General features: G+C 34.6%; 1 protein-coding gene across 5 annotated transcripts in view; it reads right to left on the reverse strand.

Annotated features, from left to right (window-relative positions):
* Positions 1-810: 810 nt before the first annotated feature.
* The window catches only part of CPSF6 (cleavage and polyadenylation specific factor 6), a 30,475-nt gene continuing 8,485 nt past the window's right edge, over positions 811-22,800 (reverse strand). The window contains exons 3-12 of one of the 5 annotated variants that reach the window (XM_080810348.1): positions 21,605-21,708; positions 17,931-18,076; positions 16,880-17,053; positions 16,639-16,749; positions 16,090-16,161; positions 15,657-15,810; positions 13,170-13,285; positions 12,544-12,697; positions 8,163-8,358; positions 811-1,251 (exon numbers count right to left, since the gene is read on the reverse strand). In XM_080810348.1, coding sequence (XP_080666474.1) covers positions 8,169-8,358; positions 12,544-12,697; positions 13,170-13,285; positions 15,657-15,810; positions 16,090-16,161; positions 16,639-16,749; positions 16,880-17,053; positions 17,931-18,076; positions 21,605-21,708 — 1,221 coding nt within the window. In that variant the 3' untranslated portion in view covers positions 811-1,251; positions 8,163-8,168. Of the gene's footprint in view, positions 1,252-8,162; positions 8,359-12,543; positions 12,698-13,169; positions 13,286-15,656; positions 16,162-16,638; positions 16,750-16,879; positions 17,054-17,930; positions 18,077-21,604; positions 21,709-22,800 lie in introns of all 5 variants that reach the window. The other 4 variants (XM_080810345.1, XM_080810344.1, XM_080810347.1 and 1 more) reach the window with 4 other exon arrangements.

Consider the following 22,800-nt stretch of genomic DNA (forward strand, 5'->3'; position numbering starts at 1 on the left):
TTTAATGTGGGTCTCTATGCAAGGCAGATTTGAAAAAAATCTTTGATTAAGTAACTCTAGCATGAATCAGAAGGTTGCATGAATACACATAAGATTCCTTGAACTGGTGACAGGGTACACCTATTATCACCCATTACACATACAGGAGATTACAACTCGGTATTAGTAAGCATCACGCCCTTCCAAAATCTATAGTAACCAGAAAATAAAACTAATGCTCTCCTTACTCACATTTGTCTGCTGCACGGCTGTATTTACACTGCCTATGGCTTCAAAAATAAACCATAAGCACTATTAATATAAAACAGCAAATAACTGCCGCATCCAATCAGAATTGTCAAAATATTTCTTCAATGCTAGCAGTTTACAATTAAGCATTTCAGTACATCTGTGTTGTAATTAAGCTGCATTACTGTAGCAAATAACGTATGGGTTTTTACTAAAATGTTAAAACCACAAAATTTTTTTGACCCCTAACACATTGACTGGATTGCTATGTCTGTGAAATTTTACAAGTTTACATACCATTCAGCAAAATCACAAGCTAACTAGGTAAAAACAGCTAGAAAAGCAGAATATAGAAATATTAAATATCCATGTAATCACCTATTCTAATATCAAAATCAAGGGCAAGAGACACTTAATTAGTATGTTTAATTCACTGAACGCAAGATTAGATTGGTGCATATCCAAAAACGCTATTGCAATGCTTTTTTAAAGGACAGTATAAATGTCATAGTAACATTATCTTTAGATATTGCTGAACACAAGACTTTCCCTGAGGTGTAAACATCAAATAACTTGAACAGCTTTACACATCAGCCCCATTAAACAGTTTATTACAACACTACATCTATTGTAATCAAAGTGGTGCTGTTTACAGACATTATCATATGAACATTTTTAACAAGAACAAACTACTATAAAAACAAGCATTTACTTGACGTTTTTTTCCAATTGCTTGCACATTATAATGGCCAAATGTATATAACCAGTAATAAAGTTGCAAAAGCTATAACTTTTTAAATCACACAGGTTTCCTTCAAATAAAACAGTTAAGCAACATAAAAAATGAAAGTAGAGCTACTGGTTACCATTTATGCAGATTTGCTTTATTCAGATCTATTCCTGTTCATTTTATCCATGAATCCTTACAGGTTCAGTTCAATCACAAGAAGCAAACTGCTGGACAAGCGTCATTTTTCCCCCATGAAGACTGTTTTGTCTTGGAAGGTGTTCCTCTTCCTTCAGCTGTAATGTGTCAAAATTTGTGATGTAGATTTTGCTATTCCCCATAATACACAGAAAAACGCTGGCTTAACTATACATACACAAGTCGTGCATCTACTTCACTGTTACGTATTCTAACACAATAAGCATTAACTGAAACAGTAGCTGCCTTTATGGTGGAGAAATGCTCCCATTTATGTGCTGATTAAAACTGAGACATTCTGATTTCATTCTTCTTAGTTATTACTGCCTTATTAATTTAGTGACAAGCAAAAATGAAAATATAGCAGCTGCTGTTTCTGTGGTGATGGAAACATTTATAAGTCATTTTCTAAAGTATGCATACTACAAAAATAAATGGAAAAATGCTTGAATGATTTTAATGTAAATATTTTTCATTCACCCACATATCAATTCTAAAGAACTCATTAACAATTAAATGTGAACTGAATATAAAATGCAATTATTTTACAAATTAGTTGTATTTATTTGACAGCATACAGGAACTTCTGCAAATGTTATAAATCAAACTGTTTCATGTTACAAAATTTATAAATAAAATTTATATATAGCTCAGTATGCACATTTAAATAAATATGACATCCACGTACAAATCTTTAGACGTAATACAAATTTAAAACATTTACTTTAGTTTCACTCTATTCCACCTATATTGAAATAACTAATGTGGTATATAAGCTAACCAAAAACAAGCTAAAAAAGAATCTACAATGATAAATTTCATTGAAAACTCACACAAAGAAAAAAAAAACAATTTAGTAAACTAAAATTTCAAGAATACAAAAATATGCAAACTTCAGGTAGAGGTTCACAAAAGAAACATTCAATTAACTTGCATGTAAGTGATCACTGAAACACCAGATATTTAAAATATAAGTTCCAAGAGAGCGTTTTAATAAGATGATGTAGTAAGAAGTAAAGGGCACAATATTTAGCGATATTTTTGCCATAAAATTGCAAAGTACTTTGCTTTATAATTAAGAGTAATTAATATTCTGTCACAACTATAAATGTCGTATTTTATGTCCTTTCCTCTCCAACTAGGCTGTAAGCATCTTCAGAGCATCAATACACATATGCACTCACACTGCCTAGCAGTAAAAGCCTAAATTTTACAACTGCAAAAGAAAACAAAACACAAAAAACAAAAAAACCCAGATGTTTTAATCCTGAACTTTCTCTTTTAAATAGTTTCTATTTCCCCGTATTTTTAAATGAGATACTTAAGCCATTTCTAATGTTACCTTTTGTTCTACTTTTATCTTATGTTGATGAAGCTTTAGGTGGAATTATTTCATGGGAAAAAATCTAGAAAGGCAGCTTCCACAGGTTTTATTTTTGTTCTTTGCAATGTATTTTTAAAAACTGGTATTAAAGACAGATAAGGAATATGTTCTAACCAGGAAAGATGCTGGGAAATTAATAAATCTTATTGCAAAAAGTATGTTATCTCCCTAACCTTTTTGTCGTGATGTGAGAGAGAGAGAGATCTGGTCATTAAAGAGGGAAAAATTAAACTCACAGCAAACAAAAAATACCCATTCCTTCCAAAAAACATGTGGCATACACTGCAACTTACTCTTATTCATCACTCCACAAAGGAGAATTTTACTACTTTTTCTGCAGAGAATCCTGTTTGTGAAATTGTTAACACACATCTTTTTGCAGGACAAATACACTCATCTTTTGCTTGATTATGCTTCATAGATCTTTACTATTAAAATCCTCTCATTTTCACCATACAGACATAAAATCTGGGGGTAGTCTGACAGTTTTTATTTCTCTTTCTAAACACTTTACATTTATCCATTTGAAAATACAAATTTTACAATCTCAAACGGAAGCAAATTTGAAGGCAATACAACCCATTTCCAATAATCCAATCCCATAGGTTACTCTCAAATTTCTAGTTAGACATCTACATAAACAAAGATATCAAAAAAGCTTAAAAGTGACAAATACATTCAATGCTCATGTTTTCAGAATACCATTTAGTCGAATATGTTAATGTCAAAGTCACACAGTTGTTTTAGCTATCAATTATAAAAGGAAGATCTATGTAGACACCTGTTAAAAAACTAGACAAATGTAATCTACAGCTCTTCAATGAAGTCTCTAAAGTAAGCACTAAGTAAAATTTCAATACAGAGAAGCACCTGTATTTTGAGATAATGTAAGATCAAGCCAATACTAACAGCTCAAATTATGAGCATTTCTGTTAGAAACTTATCTAAGTAAATTCGTTAGCATCAGTATTTCTATGCTCATGGCCAATTCACCTTTCTAGTAAGATTCAAATATGTATCTGATATGGCTCTTTCACAGGCTTTCACATTAATAATCAATTAAAAGAAGTGAATATTGAATTGAAAAAAATTCTAATATACTTTTAGAGATGTGCTTCTATTAACTCAATGAAACAAAATTCACTTTTCTCTTTTCTGAAAATTTCTCCTTAATGAGAGGAATGGGGATGGAGCGGGCAAAAGAAATAGAAGATTCTGAATATAAGTCAACTCTTATAAATCAAAATTCCTTCTTGCGGTGGCTAAAACATAGTTCATGAAAATTCTGTTTATTGTAGATATTTACAAAACTTCCCTTACTACCACAACATTTGGTAAATTTCCTTCTTTCTACCTGTGGTCACAGTACTTACCTTACCTCATTTTAACTAAAGTCTTTCATTATACTATAAAACAGATACAAGATTGTTGCTCTAGGGCAGTTCACTATAGAAATAAACCTCACCACAGTCAAGGAAAACTCATCTTTGTCCCCCAAATTTCACAAAACGGACATTTCAAAATAAGCTATTTACGTGATTGAGAATTTCCTGTGAGGATTAGAACACCCTACCACAGAAGGCAAATTAGTAAATATGCATAGCATATATGGCACACTTACCCCTTTTCGGTTATTAGGTTTTCTTTAAAACAATGCTAACTAAATATTCATTCAAAACATTACTTATTCAAAGTGATCTAATTTACAAACTAAAACAATGGTAGTAAATTTCACACTGAGATGAAGGTGAGAGCAAGGTGACTCACATTGGCACTGAATTTTCTTTTAACAGGGAACATTAATCATTTGTAAACAAAACCCATTCTTAAACCACAGTGAGCAAAAAACACTATACATCCATTCAAGGGATTACTTCCTACCCTCCTGTCACTTCAGTTAAGATAGCTGTGTAGTAAGGTATTACAAATATTAAAAGCAAGAAAACCTGGAGCAAAAGAAGTGAAAACTAGCATATCCAGAGAAGCACAGCAGTTAGGACATAGGGGAGAACACAAACACAAGGCTGGATAATATTAGGCAGATCTCAGATGACCTAAGAGTTGCAGAAATAATTTTTAAGTATCATTACCACCAGTATCATTCATTAGATAGTTAAGAGAACTTAATTTTCACATTGGCCTCAAAGTAACACTAAATCTTAAGGAGCTGAAACACCTTAGCATATAAAAAAACCTTTTTATTCTTTTGGCTTTTTTTGTTTTTCCTAAATTAACGAAAAACTATAAACTAAGTAAAGAATGCAAACCACCCTAAATCTTGTGCAATAACAACACAACCTGAGATTATGGTATCTATGGATTAAGTCTTACAACGAAGTGTAGTTATTTAATCCATTTTCCACACAAGATGCTTAAAATTTTATCAAAGAAATGGACAATGATTTGAAAATATGTAAAACCTCATTTCAGGGAGAAAAAGCATGAATAAAGAGTATATTAAAAAATAATTTGGATTCATTATTTTTTGTACACACACAAAAATCCTGAATCATTAACAGAAATTTGCTGTGTGGCATTGTTCCAAACAATAAGAGGAATGCAATCTAAAAGAAAATAACTGTGAAAATTATTTCTGTAAAAAGTGTACAATTTTAAAACACTGAACTACTTTTGTTTTGCTCAGAGTGGTCTGAGAATAGAGGCAGAAATTACAGAATATGAAATACAAGGTATTTACATATTGAAAATTTACAATACTGATATTCCCATTAAAATATTACCTATTTGAACTTGATACTGAATGCTTTTAGAAAAATTAATACATATTTTAAATGAGAGAATGCAATTAACATTACCAACAGTTCAAACACAAAAAAAATTAAGATGGGACAGACATTAACAGCTTGCCAACATCATTAAGTTTCCAGTTAAATTAAAAACTTGCCCTTTTAGCCATTCATCATTTTAATAATAAATTACATTATTGTTTTATTTATATACACGCTTACTGACATTCAAGTTAGCTTCCAAGTTACTTGTACTCCATTTAGTCCATTTAAGATTTACATGAAAGCTCAAAAGGACTCATATTTAAAAACTTCTAAAAAGGTCAACAGACCCTATTATAATAATAATTAAATGTGCAGATAGTTTTTTTGTTTGTTTAGAAGTTTTCACTTGAAAATATTTAATCCTAGTTCCCAACCCTGTAAGTTCACATCTACATCCGCAATAAATATTGTTTGGTATAGCAAAGGTACAATATTCCAGGATAACAGAATTTTTTGCCCTAGAAATGCTTATGTAAAATTTTGCTTGGATGAAGGCACATAACAATATTACAACTCAATTTTGATTAATGTACAAACAAAACATGGAAATTTTGATATGGTACACATCAGTGATTAAGAAAAAATGTCAACCATAGTTTTCAAGTTAGGAATTCATAGTTAATGTCTGAATGTAATGAAACTCAAGCCATGATATAGTTAGGTGTACCCATTACTGGAATGTAATGTTAGTTAATTCAAAGTATTAAAATTAACAGTGGACTTTTCAAGGAGTTTACCTGGCTGACTATGCTAGTTTAACTGAAACCAGGAAGAAAAATCATTAATGTTGGGTATAATCTGGTTCAGAAGCTCCTTGATGGGCACATCCAATCCTGGAGATGATTAAAAATGTATGGAAGTTTCATTATCATGCCCTCAATAATTAGAAGCTTGCTGATAACTGGCAAAGTCTAAATAAAGATATAACTCATAGAACCTGTACCTTACTATAAATGAAATGGCTGATACAGCTAAGCATTTCAAATAATAAGTTGGCTAAAATTCACCTTAAGCAACTGATGGATACTGAGAATTTTTTCCTAAAATGGGATTAAGATCTGTCCAACCCAAAGGGGAAAAAACTACATCTTTAAAATTTAGTGTTTATGGGGTGCCTGGGTGGCTTAGTGGGTTAAGCCTCTGCCTTCAGCTCAGATCATGATCTCAGAGTCCTGGGATCAAGCCCCACACTGGGCTCTCTGCTCAGCAGGGAGCCTGTTCCCCCTCTCTCTGCCTGCCTCTCTGCCTACTTGTGATCTCTCTCTCTGTCAAAAAAAAAAACACACACACACACACAAAACTCTTAAAATTTAGTGTTTAGATTTACATGACAGAACATTTAATTAATCCTTACATCCAAAAGCAGTATTAATTTCAATGAGCTCGGTTTTAAAGTGAGATGTTTTGCTTCATACTAAATGTTTTGGGATTTATATTAAGTTCTATAATACAATACATGGAAAATTATTTTAAAATTAAGTTTTGATAAATATTTAAGATGCATGATCAAAATGCTAGGGAAGTATTAAAAATGGCCTTTCACTTCAAATAGCCCATAAAACTGTGAATAATGTAATAGCTAATGTACCATAAAAATAAGACTTACATGTTTATTTTATAAATAGTATTATTCAAAAAGGATCTCATTTGCTAAGATATATCTCTTACAGTTAAAGAAACTGCTCTTCTGCCGCAAAATTACATACACTTGATAGTCTTTGCTTTTGCCCATAACAACTTAAATACTAACAATTACCGTGACTACATTTTCAGGGTTTCCCATGATTATGGAAAATAATTATGTAAAGAGTAGTTACCTGTAAGGGATTTGTTTAAGCCTAATTTAATTTGGATATACCACCAACATATAAAGAAAAATTATTTGTTTACAGAATATCCTTTGTGTCACATGCACAAGCCTCACAGTGCCATCCCCCTACTTTTCACATGAATAAATGCTGTTCACAAATATAAAAATAAAAACACGTGAAAATGAAGTATTAACAGACAACTTCCCGCTTTATGAAAAATGTACACAAGAAATAGTTTTAAAATACAGAAAAAAAAGACACATGATTATGGTTTATGAATGAAACATCAAAGAAAATTATTTCAAGGTTATTCTAACCTGGGATGCATGATTTGATACAACTTAAAATTCTTAGGTATGGAGTACCCTGAATCCATTTTAATTAAGTTTCATATCTTCTTTGCAAATTAAAGGATATGTTTTATTTTAAAACAAAAACCAGATGCCAGGAAAAGTGTCTTTTCTAAAGAGTATTTTTTTAAGTACAAAAGCTCTTTCAATGCTGAGAAACCATCCTTCTGTATTATAAGCTATTACAGTGTTAGATTGTCTTTAAAAATTTTAGGGAGTCAGTTCAAGCAGGGAAACTTTCAATTTACTTTTACAAGTCCAAGCACTGTGTGTGTGTGTGTGTGTGTGTGTGTGTGTGTGTGTGTGTGAATTAACGTCCCGTATTTTGTATTTCAAATCACATGCAAACTATCTATATAATTAAGACAATTCCAATTTTCAGATTTTAGAAGTAGACATGAGTCCTCTTGATTGTTTTCTTGCTTTCTTAAGACCATCAACAATCTTAAAGTTTTAACTCAGCAACACAATATTCAAGGATAAAAGGTCAAATTTTTTTTACCTGTCATTACTCACCTGTCATTTGTCTCAGATGTTTCCAGAAGATTAAATTCAGAACAAGTAGTTGGACCACTTAAAATGTAGGTATATACTGTATAAACAATAGCCTTGGAGTTATAATTACTGTTAATAACACATATGCTAAATATAACAGGAACAAGGAATACCCACCTTCTTCTAACGATGACGATACTCGCGCTCTCGGTCCCGTTCTCGGTCCCGATCTCGGTCCCGGTCCCGATGTCTCTCTCGTTCTCTGCTTCTCTCTCTATAATAATCATCATGACGATCTCTACTACGGGATTTATGACGCCGACTCTTTTCTCGTGATCTACTATGGTCCCTCTCTCTTGATCGTTCACGTCTTCTAAAAGAAATTACTGGATTAATGCTCTCTGTAAATGAATAGCAGTGGTTAAAAGTACCCAAGGCAAAAAATTCTTCACAAACCTAGTTTAGACTTAGGATATCCTGAACTACCAATAATGATTTACCAACTCACCCATAAGCTTGAACTAGAAATTCCATTTTTAAAAATATTCACCCCCAAACTAAGAACCAGACACACAGAGGCAATACATCCTATCTATAACATGTAATAGCCTAAAACAGACACATAGTAACTGAACGAAAAACAGAAAGGTAAAGGAGAAAAAATTTCAAAGAACACGTTGTTTCAAACTAAAGATTGTACAGAAGGTAGTTTCTTAGACATAAAAGTCATGAAATTATAAAACTTAAATACATAAAAATTACCATCAAGAGGTGACCTAAACCTATCAATTTTACAATTGATAAACATATCAATTTTACATTTATAACTATCCCAAATATGATTGTTCATGAGTCCCACTCCACTAAGAAACTTTCTTATATATGTTTGCTGCAGGAGGTGTGTGGTGGGACCTGTGGGGCATGGTGGGAAGCAGAGTTCAAAACTTAGCACTTATGACCACTAGAAAACACTGGGATATAATTCACATTGTTACTCAATAAAAAGAATTATTTCATGGGCTGCCTTCAAAAATAAAACAAGGGCACCTGGGTGGCTCAGTCAGTTAAGTGTCTGCCTTCGACTCAGGTCATGATCCCAGGGTCCTGAGATCAAGTCCCATATCGAGCTCCCACTCAGTGGGGAGTCTGCTTCTCTCTCTCCCCGCCTCTCCCCCTGCTTGTGTACACGTTCTACATCAAACAAATAAAAACTTTAAAAACAAAATAAAAAAACCCCAAACCAAACAAAAACAAAACCCAGGTTATTTAACTGAGGTATATTGCTTAAAATACTCTTAGAAATTCTTCTAAATTTTTCACAATTCTGGACTTTAAGCTCTATTACAAAGCTATAATCATCAAGATAGTATGGTACTGGCACAAAAACAGACACAAAGATCAATGGAACAGAACAGAAAACCCAGAAATGGACCCTCAACTCTATGACCAACTAATACTTGGGATAGCAGGAAAGAATATCCAGTGGAAAAAAGACAGTCTCTTCAACAAATGGTGTTGGGAAAACTGGACAGCCACATGCACAAGAATGAAACAGGATCACCACCCCCTTTTTAAATTTTTTTTTTTTAATTTATTTATTTGTTAGAGAGCGAGCGAGCGAGCACAGGCAGACAGAGTTGCAGGCAGAGGCAGAGGGAGAAGCAGGCTCCCCGCCAAGCAAGGAGCCCGATGTGGGACTCGATCCCAGGACGCTGGGATCATGACCCAAGCCGAAGGCAGCCGCTCAACCAACTGAGCCACCCAGGCGTCCCACCACCCCCTTTTTAAAAAAGATTTTCTTTGAGAGACAGCGACATGCACGAAAGCATGACAGAGAGGCAGGGATAGAGGGAGAAGCAGATACCCTGCTAAGCAGGGTGCCCAATGCAGGACTCAGTCCCAACACCCAGAGATCATGACCCGAGCTTAAGGCAGCTGCTTAACCAACTGAGCCACCCAGGCACCCCTAAAACTGGACCATTTCCTTACACCATACACAAAAACAGACTCAAAATGGATTAAAGACCTAAATTGTGAGACAGGAATCCATCAAAATCCTAGAGGAGAACACAGGCAGCCACCTCTTCGACCCTGACTGCAGCAACTTCTTGCTAGACACATCTCCAAAGGCAAGGGAAACAAAGGCAAAAATGAACTATTGGGGCTTCATCGAAATAAAAAGCTTCTGCACAGCAAAGGAAACAGCTGACAAAACCAAAAGACAACCGACAGAACGGGAGAAAATATTTGCAAATGTCTTATTAGATAAAGGGCTAATACCCAAAAATCCATAAAGACCTTATCAAACTCAACACCCAAAAAATAATTCAATCAAGAAATGGGCAGAAGACATGAACATTTCTCCAAAGAAGACATCAAAATGGCCAACAGACACATGAAAAAGTGCTCAACATCCCTCCGCATCAGGGAAGTACAAACCAAAACCACAATGAGATACCACCTCACACTGGTTAGAATGGCTAAAATTAACAAGTCAGGAAAACAACAGATGTCGGCAAGGATGTAGAGAAAGGAACCCTCCTATACTGTTGGTGGGAATGCAAGCTGGTGCAGCCACTCTAGAAAACAGTACGGAGGTTCCCCAAAATGTTGAAAATAGCTACCCTATGACCCAGCAATTGCACTACTGGGTATTTATCCCAAAATACAAATGTAGTGATCTGAAGGGGCACCTGCACCCCAATGTTTATAGTAGCAATGTCCACAATAGCCAAACTATGGAAAGAGCCCAGATGTCCATCGACAGATGACTGGATAAAGGGGTGTGTGTGTGTGTGTGTGTATGTGTGTGTGCGTGCGTGTGTGTGTAATGGAATATTACACAGCCATCAAAAATGAAATCTTGCCATTGCAATGACCTGGATGGAACTAGAGGGTCTTACGCTAAGCGAAATAAGTCAATAAGAAAAAGACAACTGTCATATAATCTCACTGATATGTGGAATTTAAGAAACAAGGCAGAGGATCATAAGGAAAAAGTGGGAAAAAATGAAACAAAACCAGAGAGGCAGACAACCATAAGACTTTTAATCATAGGAAACAAACAGGGTTGCTGGAGGGGAAAGAGGTGGAAGGATAGGGTAACTAGGTGATGGATATTAAGGAGGGCATGTGATGTAATGAGCACCGGATAGTATATAAGACTGATAAATCACAGGCCTGTACCTCTGAATCCAATAATACATTATACACTAATTAATTGAATTTAAATTTAAAAAATGTAAAAAAAAAAAAAAAGAAAGAAATCCTGCTAAATTCTAAAATTCACAATAGGGAAATAACAACTGCCTGTAAGCTGAAATACCTAGAAATTCTTACTTAGTAAGGCCTAAAAAATTTAAAAGAAGACTATGTAAGATATGGTCTTCAGCTATGACAAATTTGTTCAGATACAAAAATCCTTACTTACACTGGGTCAGAAAGGTACTAATTAGGAAGCTGAGGACCATGACAAAGACAGGGTCCTTTCCTTTAACTTAATGAAGATTCTAATACCAGATAAAGTATACTGAAGATAGATCTATGAATATCATGTACAGATTAAAGATTTACCTTTCAAAATATGTAAAATTTCAAATTAGCTGTAATACTAAAAAAAGGAACTACTTAATTAGAAAACTAAGAATAGACATTAACTTCCTTGTTCAAAGAAATATTTATTTAACACCTATTCTGTACCAAACACTGTTTAGTCATTAGAAATACTGCAGTGAACAGGACAGGTAAGGCCCCTTCCATCTTCCAACATGTATGTGTTCTAGTGAAAAGAAATGTGCAATAACAATAAAGAATATGGGCAGCTGGGTGGCTCAGTCAATTAAGGGTCCAACTCTTGGTTTTGGCTCAGGTTGTGATCTCAGGGTTATTAGAATGAGCCCCATGTCAGGCTCTGTGCTCAACACAGAGCCCGCTTGGGAGTCTTTCCCTCTTCCTCTCCCTCCCGTCAAATAAACAAACAAATAAATAAATGAATAAATAAAATCTTTTTAAAAAAAGACTATGGTAAGTACTGTGACTATGGTAAATACTATGAAAGAAATAAAAAGAACAACATGACATAATAACCTGGGAGAAGACTTCTCCTAGAAGTTAGATTGAGTTCAAGCATGAAGAATAAGTGAGCTATGTGAAGAGCCAGGGAAAAGGGTTCCCAGCAGAAGGAGTATCAGGTATAAAAACAGTGAGGTGATTAAGTATTAATGGATCAAGAGGAAGAGAAGAGAGACCACCACCATGACTAGAGAATAGTGGGCAAGGGGTGAGGTACACAATGAGACTGAAAAGACAGGCAGGTATCACACAGTGCCTCAATGTTTAGAGTCTTATTCTAAGAATAACCAGAAACCTTTGAAGGGTTTTAAAAACAAGCAAACACCTGACATTTGATTCAATGTAAGAAAAGAAGAAAAAAAAATCAATATAGCTGTTGCATAAACAGTAATAAGCAAAATCAAAGTCCTATGTTAAAGTCCCAAACACAGTATTTTTTGTTTGTAAGATAACAGTTTTAAATAGACATGAGACAGGAAAGTTTTACCTTGATCCAGAACCATAAGACTTGGATTCAATTCCATGAAGGCAATCTTGCAAAGAACTAATAAGAACTTTGCAACGATCATCAGCAGATACTTTGGATTGTTTAATTAAAGAAATTGCAGTTACCAATGTCTCAATAGCACTCCCATAATCACCTAAGAGGGAAAGGAGAGACTGAAATCAAAGAAATTGTTTCCAAAATACCACCTAACCATTTGGGGTAAGAGTAATAAATCATTTTATAAAGAACAAAATAACTGCAGAAGATGTCTTAATTTTTTTAGTGTTTCACCATTTGGAAAAACGTTTTATGTGCATGAAATTAGCACAATTTGTTGTTATTACTGCTGTGTAAAGCAGGTTATTAATTTGTAAATATGAGAGTCAAATTTAAGCCATTAAATGTAAAGACTAAAATTTAAATCTATACCTAAAAATTTAAAATTATGGATTTTTTTCATTACTGTGACACATAGCTTCCTTCAATGTCTTTTAAATAAACACAGATATGATTCGGGAATATGAATATAAATACTAAATGCAAATGACCAATCTTCAAGATTGCACATAGTTTTAGGCCATTCCTAATAACATAAATAAGAAATATTAATACAGAAATATACAAACCAGCACTGGCATCAGACACAGCTCTTGAAATGGCACTGCTTGAGATTGCCCTATTTCTATTCATGATTTCTTCAAACTCAGCTTCACTCAATGGCGTTCTTGCAGTATCCATTTCCCTGTGAAATAAATATAAACCTTAAATTGCACTCAACAAATTTTCCAAGTTAGTCAGAACAGTATAAAACAATTCATACTAGTTGCTTTTGACAAATGCCTCAGAGCTAGCAGTTATTTTTCCAGAGTGAAGCATACTATTTATCCTACAAAGAGAGTAAGTCTAAGCAAAATTCTCTTACTCCACTATCTTTCAGCTGAAATAAAGTAGCAACTTAGAAACTTTGCCTTTTGGAGGCCAGAGATAATGTATTTACATATCTACAATATAATATTTTTCAGAGTCATACAAAAAGACGACACAATAAATTGTTCTGATGAATATATATAACTTAAATTGTTATATATTATTATATCTTCTATTTATATATATTTTTAAATGTTGGCAACAAAAGATACAGGCCTACACAATTAAGGAGTTTGGTTACATTTATGTTTGGATCCTCTAGGCACAGGGCCCAACTTACAACAGAAGGATAACAAATGTGTGATTAATGAATAGAAATTCAGATGCGGACAAGATCTTAGACCATCTTGCTTACCACTGAATCCCTGGAAGAGTATCAGGCAAATAAAAGACAGTAAGTGTAAACTGTTGAAAAAAATGGATTAAGTGCCCAAAATTTTCTAAAGCTACTTGACAACTTTAAAAACTGTACATGTAAATTATGTGTCAACTACATTTCAATAAAAAAAGAAAAAACTGTACATGTATAGTACAGGAAAAGGAAAGTCTTGCCATCTGAGTTACCAGCTACTAGGTAGGATGCTGAGTTGAGGAACACAGTAGCAGTTCATTCCAATGAAATGAGAAAACAGTTAATCTAACTTTTTGCATGCTTTTAAAATATTACTGTTATTCCCCAAACTTTATAAACATCCTGAGCAAATTACAAGTTGTTCAAAATATAGGTATAATTTCAACCTGATGCTGCGACTTGTCCCAATTCTATCCCTCTTTAAAAAATCCCATGTTAAAATAATGAGTTTTCTCTAATTTTTGATAAAAAATTAGTCATTAATAACCATCCCCACCATTCTTGAAAACCTAATACTGCAGAAACTCTGTTATGTTAGGAAAAGGATACGAAACTCAAATTTTAAATAGTCAAACCAAGTCACGTAACCCACTCTTATATTCTAAAGGTGAACATTTAATATGAAGTCATTTACTGGAATTAAAGTGAACAGAAGTTATATTCTAGTTCAACAGTTCTAACAGTATTCTAAAGAAAACAGCATTTTTAGTAAAAGATTTATTTATCTGAGAGAGAGAGAGCGCACAAGTGGGGTAGGGGGTGGGTCAGACAGAGAGGGAGAAGCGGACTCCCCACTGAGCAGAGAGCTCAACTTCAGACTCGAACCCAGAACCCTGAGATCATGACCTGAGCCAAGGCAGACACCTAACCAACTGAGCCACCCAGGTGCCCCCAAACAGCATTTTTGACAGTCAAATAAATGCAAACAGAGAATGGTCAATGAGTTTTGCTTACAACATCAAAGTTATTGCCATCTGTCTGTGTAACTGCATGGAATTAGGCAGAACCTCAAATCCATTCCTTCAGGATGTTATCAGACAAAATGAAATACAAAGTAGTTTAATAGTGATAGCTTAAAAATATAAACTCGGAAGAAATTAAAGGGGCAAATTCAAATAGTTCTTAAAGAGTAGAAACCTAGCTCTCTAAATTATGTTTTGAGTATGGACAGTTTTTAAACGACTTTCAAAGGGGGCTAAGAGATCACTTACTTCAATAGTGATTTCCACTCAGCTCTTCTCCAAGCATCACCATTAATTATTTTAATTTCCATAAAAACTGTGTTTTACAAGCCCCTTCGTCTACCCAAATATACTTGTAAATCACTGAATGTTCCCATTTTAATTAAAAGTTGGTAATTTGCTACTCAGGACTCCTGATCAGCATGAGCTAATCAATAGTGCTTATATAACAAACTGATCTAATTCCTAAAATGAAGAAACTTTACTGCTCTGTGTAGTATCCCCAATGGGAAATTGAGATTCATTTTACAATCTTATAAGTAGTTTAAGGATCCCATTTGCTCACTTAAAATATCTTTATTAACCTCTTTTAACTTAAAAAATAATGAAAATGAATCCCCAGGATTTAGTGACTTGCTCTAAATCATGCAGCTTTATCAAGTGGCAGAGGTGGATTACTCCCAAAGCTGTTTTGTATGTCTTTCACCATATGATATTGCCTCTTCTAATGAGAGAAAACAATACAAAAAATTATAATCTGGGGAAAAGGCCATAATTTAAAAAAACAAACAAAAACCTTAGTGATGAGAGTGTGGAGTATCTTTTACCAAACAAATACACCAAGTCTACTGTCATAGATACATAAAACTTACCTTCCAGGAGGCCCATAATCACCCCTATCATATGGTGGGGGTCGGCCATATGGATCTGTTGGTGGTGGACCCCGGCTATCTGATGTAGGCATGCCGCTGTTAGTCGGTGGAGGAAAGAAAGCCGGATTCACATGTGGAGCTGGTGGTGGGGCACCTGGAGGTGGTCCAGGAAGATGCGGAGGAGGAGCAAGTGTAAGGGGTGGCCCAAGAGGGCCAGGTGGGCGAGGTGGAAAAGGGCCTGGAGGTGGAGGTGGTCCCTGCTGTGGAGGTGGTGGACCAGGAGGGGGGCCATAGCCTGGAACTGGAGGTGGAGGGCCAGGAGGAAGCGGACCCAATGGAGGCTGCCCAAAAGGTTGTCCAGGAAAAAGAACTGGTGGTGGAGGGCGATCTCCTCGATTAGGAGGCCCAGCTAAAGGAGGAGGCAGAACCTGACCAGGAGGTGGAGGACCCGGTGGACCAGGTGGGCCTGGAGGACCTAAGGGTGGACGTGGTGGAGTCTGTCCAGCTATAGAATAAAGGAGAGAGGAGAGGAGAGGAGAGGAGAGAGAGAGAGAGAGAGAGAGAGAGAGAAACACTTCAATAAGGTATTGTAACCTTTATGTCAAGAATATACTTTTAAAGCACAACTCATAGACCAAGATTCTTTCTCTTTAAATGAAACCCATATGGTAAATGCTACACTAACAACTATAGAAATGCGGTATATCTTTACAAATTTAACTAGTTCAATTTATGCTTAAGAAAAATTACTGAAACAAAAAATGTTAATAAAGAAGATTACAATGCTTAGAGATAGTTTCCATCTTTCAGTGTACACACATTTCTTACAGTGAAATCACCCACCTTATATTCTACTCTGATGCCAAGCTAGAAAGTGAAACAAGGAAAAATGGTCTTGAAAGGATTTTTTAAGAGGTAAGAAAATAAGACGGATGTAAATATTCTATATATAAGTCAAGCAAGTTTGGAGAAAAATAAAGACCTTTTAGGCCAAAAATGGGTATTTCCTCTATGCTGTGCCCCATATGCCATGGAATCCTAGTTTCCAGGAACAAAGGCCGAGTTCCTTTAACAAGATGCTTGATCAAATTTCCTGGATTCCAAAAATAGCATAACAAGGAGAGTAAGTCACATTAATAATGCATTACTTGAAAAAGAGAGAAAAGGAAAAGAGGTATTAAGGTAGACACATTTTATCCATGGTAATTTAAGAAAAATTTTACCTGGAAAAGGTGGGGGTGGACCTCCTGGTCCTGCTGGTCCAGGAAATCTGTCCCCACCGGGAACAGCCCCTGGAAAACGGCCCCGTCCTCTACCACCTTGTGGAAATGCTGCACGTGAACTGCCTCCTGGAGGACCAGCTTTACCTTCCCCAGACATTTGTCCTGATTGTGTAGCTGCAAATATCCAAATACTCATAAATAGCATTTATTAAAATAGGCCTCTGAAATGTAACCACTGCTATTAGAAACAACTCTATTTCAAAGTTCATGTATGCTATAGGCTAACTTGCGATGTCTTGGGCCTGTCCACACTACATGAGGAAATAGTGGTTAGAAAACATTCACATCGAGTTAAGTTCTTTTGAAGTCTCAAAGTATCCAGACTTAAATGTGTTTCCAGTGAGTAGATATGAGTTAATTTCAAAATACCAGTACTCTACAAGCAGCCAAGACTAAAATTCTCCCAATAGAAATCTGAATTTCAGTAAACATAGGTTATTTAAATTTTTATCCTATTCTTCAGTTAAGTCTTAAGTGCTAAGACATTAAAAGAAAAACAACCACTTGAATTTCTGTAAACTGCATGATCATCCACTATCTCTTTAAGTGATAGCATTCATTAAGTGTGTAAAGGTAAATCTTTCCTGTATTCACTTTACCAAGTGGGGGAAGGTGCCAAGCAGAAATTCAACAAGTATTTTCTGGTTACCAGTGGTTTCGCCCCCACCACAACACACATCCACATAACTTCCCTTCAATCTAAGGATTAGAATGTAAGTTTCTCTCTCTAGGATGGGAATGACAGGACAAGAATGGAAGGGCTATAGAACCTGCACACTGTTGTAGAATACTGGGTCTGAGACGTGTAGAGTTTTCAGTACACAGGACCATAGTCATAAACCAGACTTAAAACCAAAGGATGGACTTTCTAAAATGGATTCTCCAATGAACTAAGTATTAAGATGACTTCTCTAGTGTAGTATCTAACAAATACTAGCAACATTGGTTAAAATGCACATCTTTGAATAAAGGCCTCTGAGGGATTGCTTACTTTTCCTGGACTGCATTTCAAATTGACTCAGGAACTGTTTATTGCATGGAGTTACAACAGGATTCTGACCATGAAGTTCTCTTTTAGGCAAAAGATCCATTAACTTTTTTGAGGATGCTTCAGATCCAACACCAACAAGGGCAAACCTAAAAGATGTTTAAAGGAGTGAGGGTAGGTGGGGAGAGATTAACAAAACTACTGTTAAGGAAATGATGTGCATTTACCTTTATCTAAGAAAAATGAAAATATTTCTTAAATTAAAAATATGCAAGCTCACACTTGTATCTTTAACTTTTTCAAAATAATAACATACCATATACCTCACTCATTTAAAGTGTACAATCCAGTGGGGTTTTTTTCCCCCGTATATTCAGAGTTTTACAACCATTACCACAAGCAATTTTAGAGCATTTCCAACATCTCAAAATCAAACTCCATACTCATTAGCTGTCACTCCATTTCCTTCCATCCCCCAACTCTAGGAAACCACTAATTCACTTTGTGTCTCTATGAATTTGCCTATTCTGGACATTTCATATATATGAAGTTATACAACATGTGGTCCTTTGTGATTAGCTTCTTTCACTTAGCATACATAACGTCTTCAAGGTTTATGCATGCTATAGCATGGATCATTACTTAATGTCTTTTTATAGCTGAGGAGTATTTCATATGGATATAGCACATTGAAAAAAAAAAATCCCATCAGCTGACAGACATTTGGTTTGTTTCCATTTCTTGGTTATTATGAATAATGCCACTGTGAAAAGACGCCCAACATCACTAACTATCAGGGCAATGTAAATCAAAACTACAATGAGATGCCGTTTCATATCCACTAGGATGGCTATAATCAAAAAGATAAAAAATGTTGATGAGGATGTGGAGAAATTAAAAATTTCATACACTACTGACAAGCATGTAAAATGGTATGGTTACTTTGATAAATCATGTGGCAATTCCTTCAAAGGTTAAATACAGAATTAACATATAGTCCAATAATTCCACTATTGAGTATATATATACACACACACCTAACAGAATTGAGTATATGTTCATACAAAACTGGTACAAGAATATTCATAGGGGCATTACTGACAATAGCAAAAGTGGAAACAACCCTAATGTCTATCAAATGATGGATGGAATAAATAAAGATGTAGTATATCCGTATGGTATTTAGCCATAAAAAGAATACTGATATATGCTACAACATGGCTGAATCTTGAAAACATTATGCTGAGTAAAAGTCAGTCACAAAGGACCACATACTACATGATTCTATTTATATGAAATGTTCTGGAATTAGACAGTGATAATAAATATACTAAAAACCATCAAACCAAACATTTTTATTTTTTATTTATTTTTTAAAAGATTTTTATTTATTGGTCAGAGAGAGGGGGAGAGAGTGTGTGCACGTACAAGCAGGGGGAGCAGCAGGCAGAGGGAGAAACAGGATCCCCACTGAGTAAGCAACTCTATGTAGGACTCAATCCTAGGACCCTGGGATCATGACCTGAGCTGAAGGCAGACACTTAACTAACTGAGCCAACAAGGTGTCCCAGACTGAACATTTTTAAAAGGTAAATTTTATGGATGTGAATTCTATCTCAATTAAGAAAAATCAATTTAAAAAAGAATTATATCGCAATTAAAGTAAATTTTTAAAAAAATTTAAAAAGAAAGAAGAAAAAAATGAGAAAAAAAACCCCAAATGGCTACCAGTTTCATAAATTAATTATTTATGAAATAATTATTCTCAGAAGGGCTCTTAGGAGCTCTTCCTAATGTTCAAAATGGACCTTTAACTAGATCCCTTATTCTAGTCAGCAAATTCTGCTGTGTGACTCAAGATTATCTTGGGTCACAACACTCAGAAACAATTTAATGAATTCATAAATTTAACAAACATTTACTGAACACCACCACCTATATCCCAGACACAATCCAGGGCTAGGGACACAAAAAGTGATCAAAACAAAATCCTTCCTCTCATGGAGGTTACAATCTAATGGAGACAAGACCAATTAGGAAAATACACTGTAATAAAGAAAAAATAAAACAGAGCGAAAGGAGCAGAAAGTAATATTTTGCACAGAATGATGAGGAAAGAGAACTGTCAACAGAGGCCTGAATGAAGTGAAAGAGAGCCATGTGGATATTTGGGGGTAAAACCAACCAAGAATAAGAAACTACTAGTGTAAAAATCCTACGTAGGAATATTTGAAGAACAGCAGAGATAAATGTGGCTGAAACAGCATAAAGAAGGCAAAGAATGGTGTAGGATCTAAGGTCAGACAGGTGAACAGATCACACAGCGCCTTCTAGGGCACAGTTAAGATTCTTTTACTCTAAGTGAGAGGGGACCATTAGAAGAAGATCTGAGCAGACAAATATTGATGTCACTTTTTTCCAATGTTTACATTGTGCAGTAACATAAGCTGCAGGGGATTTAGGGTGAAAGCAAGAACACCAGATTATTACAAAAGTTCAGTAAGATAATAGTGGCTCAGGGGCGCCTGGGTGGCTCAGAGGGTTAAAGCCTCTGCCTTCAGCTCAGGTCACGATCTCGGGGTCCTGGGATTGAGCCCTGCATCGGGCTCTCTGCTCAGCAGGGAGCCTGCTTCCCTCTCACTGTCTGCCTGCCTCTCTGCCTACTTGTGATCTCTATTTGTGAAATAAATAAATAAAATCTTTAAAAAAAAAAAGATAATAGTGGCTCAGGACCAGATAATAGAAGTGAAGTTCGTAAGAAGTGCTTGGATACCCCATATATTTACAAAATATTCTTAATGTAAACTAATACTCTGAACATAAAGCAGACTAAGGCGTATTCCTTATTATTTTGCATCTAGCAATTTATCTCAAAAAAATCCAAAATCTGCACCTAAAGGTTTATATATAGTGATGCCTCTGTAATATTATTTATAGTAAGACTGAAAACCCCAATAACCATAAATAAGAATAGTAAAATAAATTACTGTAGCACACAAGGTATGATGGAAAGAATTAAGACATTAGCGATGGAAAGAATTAAGACATTAGCGATGAAGTGAATTTATGGATAAATGTTTTACTCATGTTATGAAACATGTGAATTATAATCCTGTTCCTTTAATTTTTTTTTGCACTAAATATATGCTAGGAGTACTAGGGAAAAACCTACAAGTATATTCACTAAAATCTTAAGAGTGATCATGTACGGATGGTGAGCTTGTGGCTTTTTATTTTCCTATTTCTGGGTACCTATATTTCATAATGCTGCTCTAATGATCCTATCTCATTTATATAATTTAACAGTTAAATTAAACAAAACATTCATTTTACATTATTCTCCAGTTGCCCATCTTTCCCCATCCCTTAATCATAGGATAATGCTTCTTCAAACTGTCTTTTCAATAATCATTTCAACCACAAATGGAAAAAACTCAAACTCAGGAAAATTAAATACATCTAATCTAATCTGTCCATACTTCCAACTGCACTAGTTTTATTAAGTTAGAACACAGGGTAAATGAAATGAGTGAAATGAAGGGAATCTCTGGCTAAGATCCTTTTGCCAATGTGGATAATAAAGTGTGCACACAGTTAGCATTAAGAATAGTTACTCCCTAAATTATAATCACTAGGTACTAACTTATTAGGGGAAACAATGAAATTAAAATTCTTACCCCTTTGACTGGCCATTTGCCCGGTTTTCAAAGAATTTTATCTCCAAAATATCATTTACTCCCAAAGAATGCACTGCTTCAGTTAAGTCTTCATCTGTTGTCCACTGCAAGACATTTCCCCCTCATTAACCATCAAAACATAGCCAAGATTTGTATTGTTTAAACTTGTTTTTAAGAGTAAACTCAGAACAAACAAGACAGTTAATGTTCAGTGCAAATCTAAGCAGAGTTACTGTCAGTTAATCTTTAATTTTTAAATGGTATAAAAGCACTTGAGGACATAACTTCATCCCCTGATAAGAGTTTCAGAAATCAGAAGGCATATATCCTTGGAGGTAAGATTCATTTAAAAAAAAAAAAAAAAAAAAATTTTTTTTTAAAAACTCTTAAAGACTTTCTGGTCTCTCCAAACTTTAAATTCCTATGATATTAAGTTTTTAATAAAACCAATCTCACTTACCACTTCTTTCCTTAAAGGAAATTATTTCAGAAAATAAATTCTACCTTATGTTTGAGTGTAAGATTAAAAAAAAACACTAACATGTACTGAGTACCTATCATGTATACTTTATATCAAATATTTAACTCTTAAAACAATCCTGTAAGTCCTATCACTATTCCCCTTTCACACATGGTTCAATGGAGAAATTTAAAGCTTGTCCAAGATCACAAAAATAATAAATGGACAATCTAAGATTCAGTCTTCTTCAGCAATCACACTCCTGATATTGATACTACTGATACTCTCTCCAATATTATAAAACTGCTCAGACTGAATGGTTGGAGACTAATTTTTTTTTAAATGTGAACATTTTAAAATTCTACCAAGGAAAGAAGGATGACAGATTTTGATTTCTAGACAACTTTTAAACTTTCAAGTGTATGTACTAAATCCTTCTAAGTAGAGATATAAAGATTCTATATGGCTATTTCATGAATTTTAAGATTTAATGCTAATAAAATCATAAATATACAATGAATGCCCAGTTAATGAAACGCCCAATCAATAATCTCATGAAAAACCCAAATTAAAATACAAAGTATATAGCAGTGTTTCATAAATGAGATTTCAAATTTAAAAGCAGAAATAAAATTCGATAAGTTTGTAATATAAATTAGATAATGAAAACTTCTTTTAAAAAGGATTTTACTTTTTTAAGTAATCTCCACACCTAATATGGGGCTCCAACTCACAA

The sequence above is a fragment of the Martes martes genome (genome assembly GCF_963455335.1).
Source record: "Martes martes genome assembly, chromosome: 8".
NCBI classification, from domain to species: Eukaryota; Metazoa; Chordata; class Mammalia; order Carnivora; family Mustelidae; genus Martes; species Martes martes.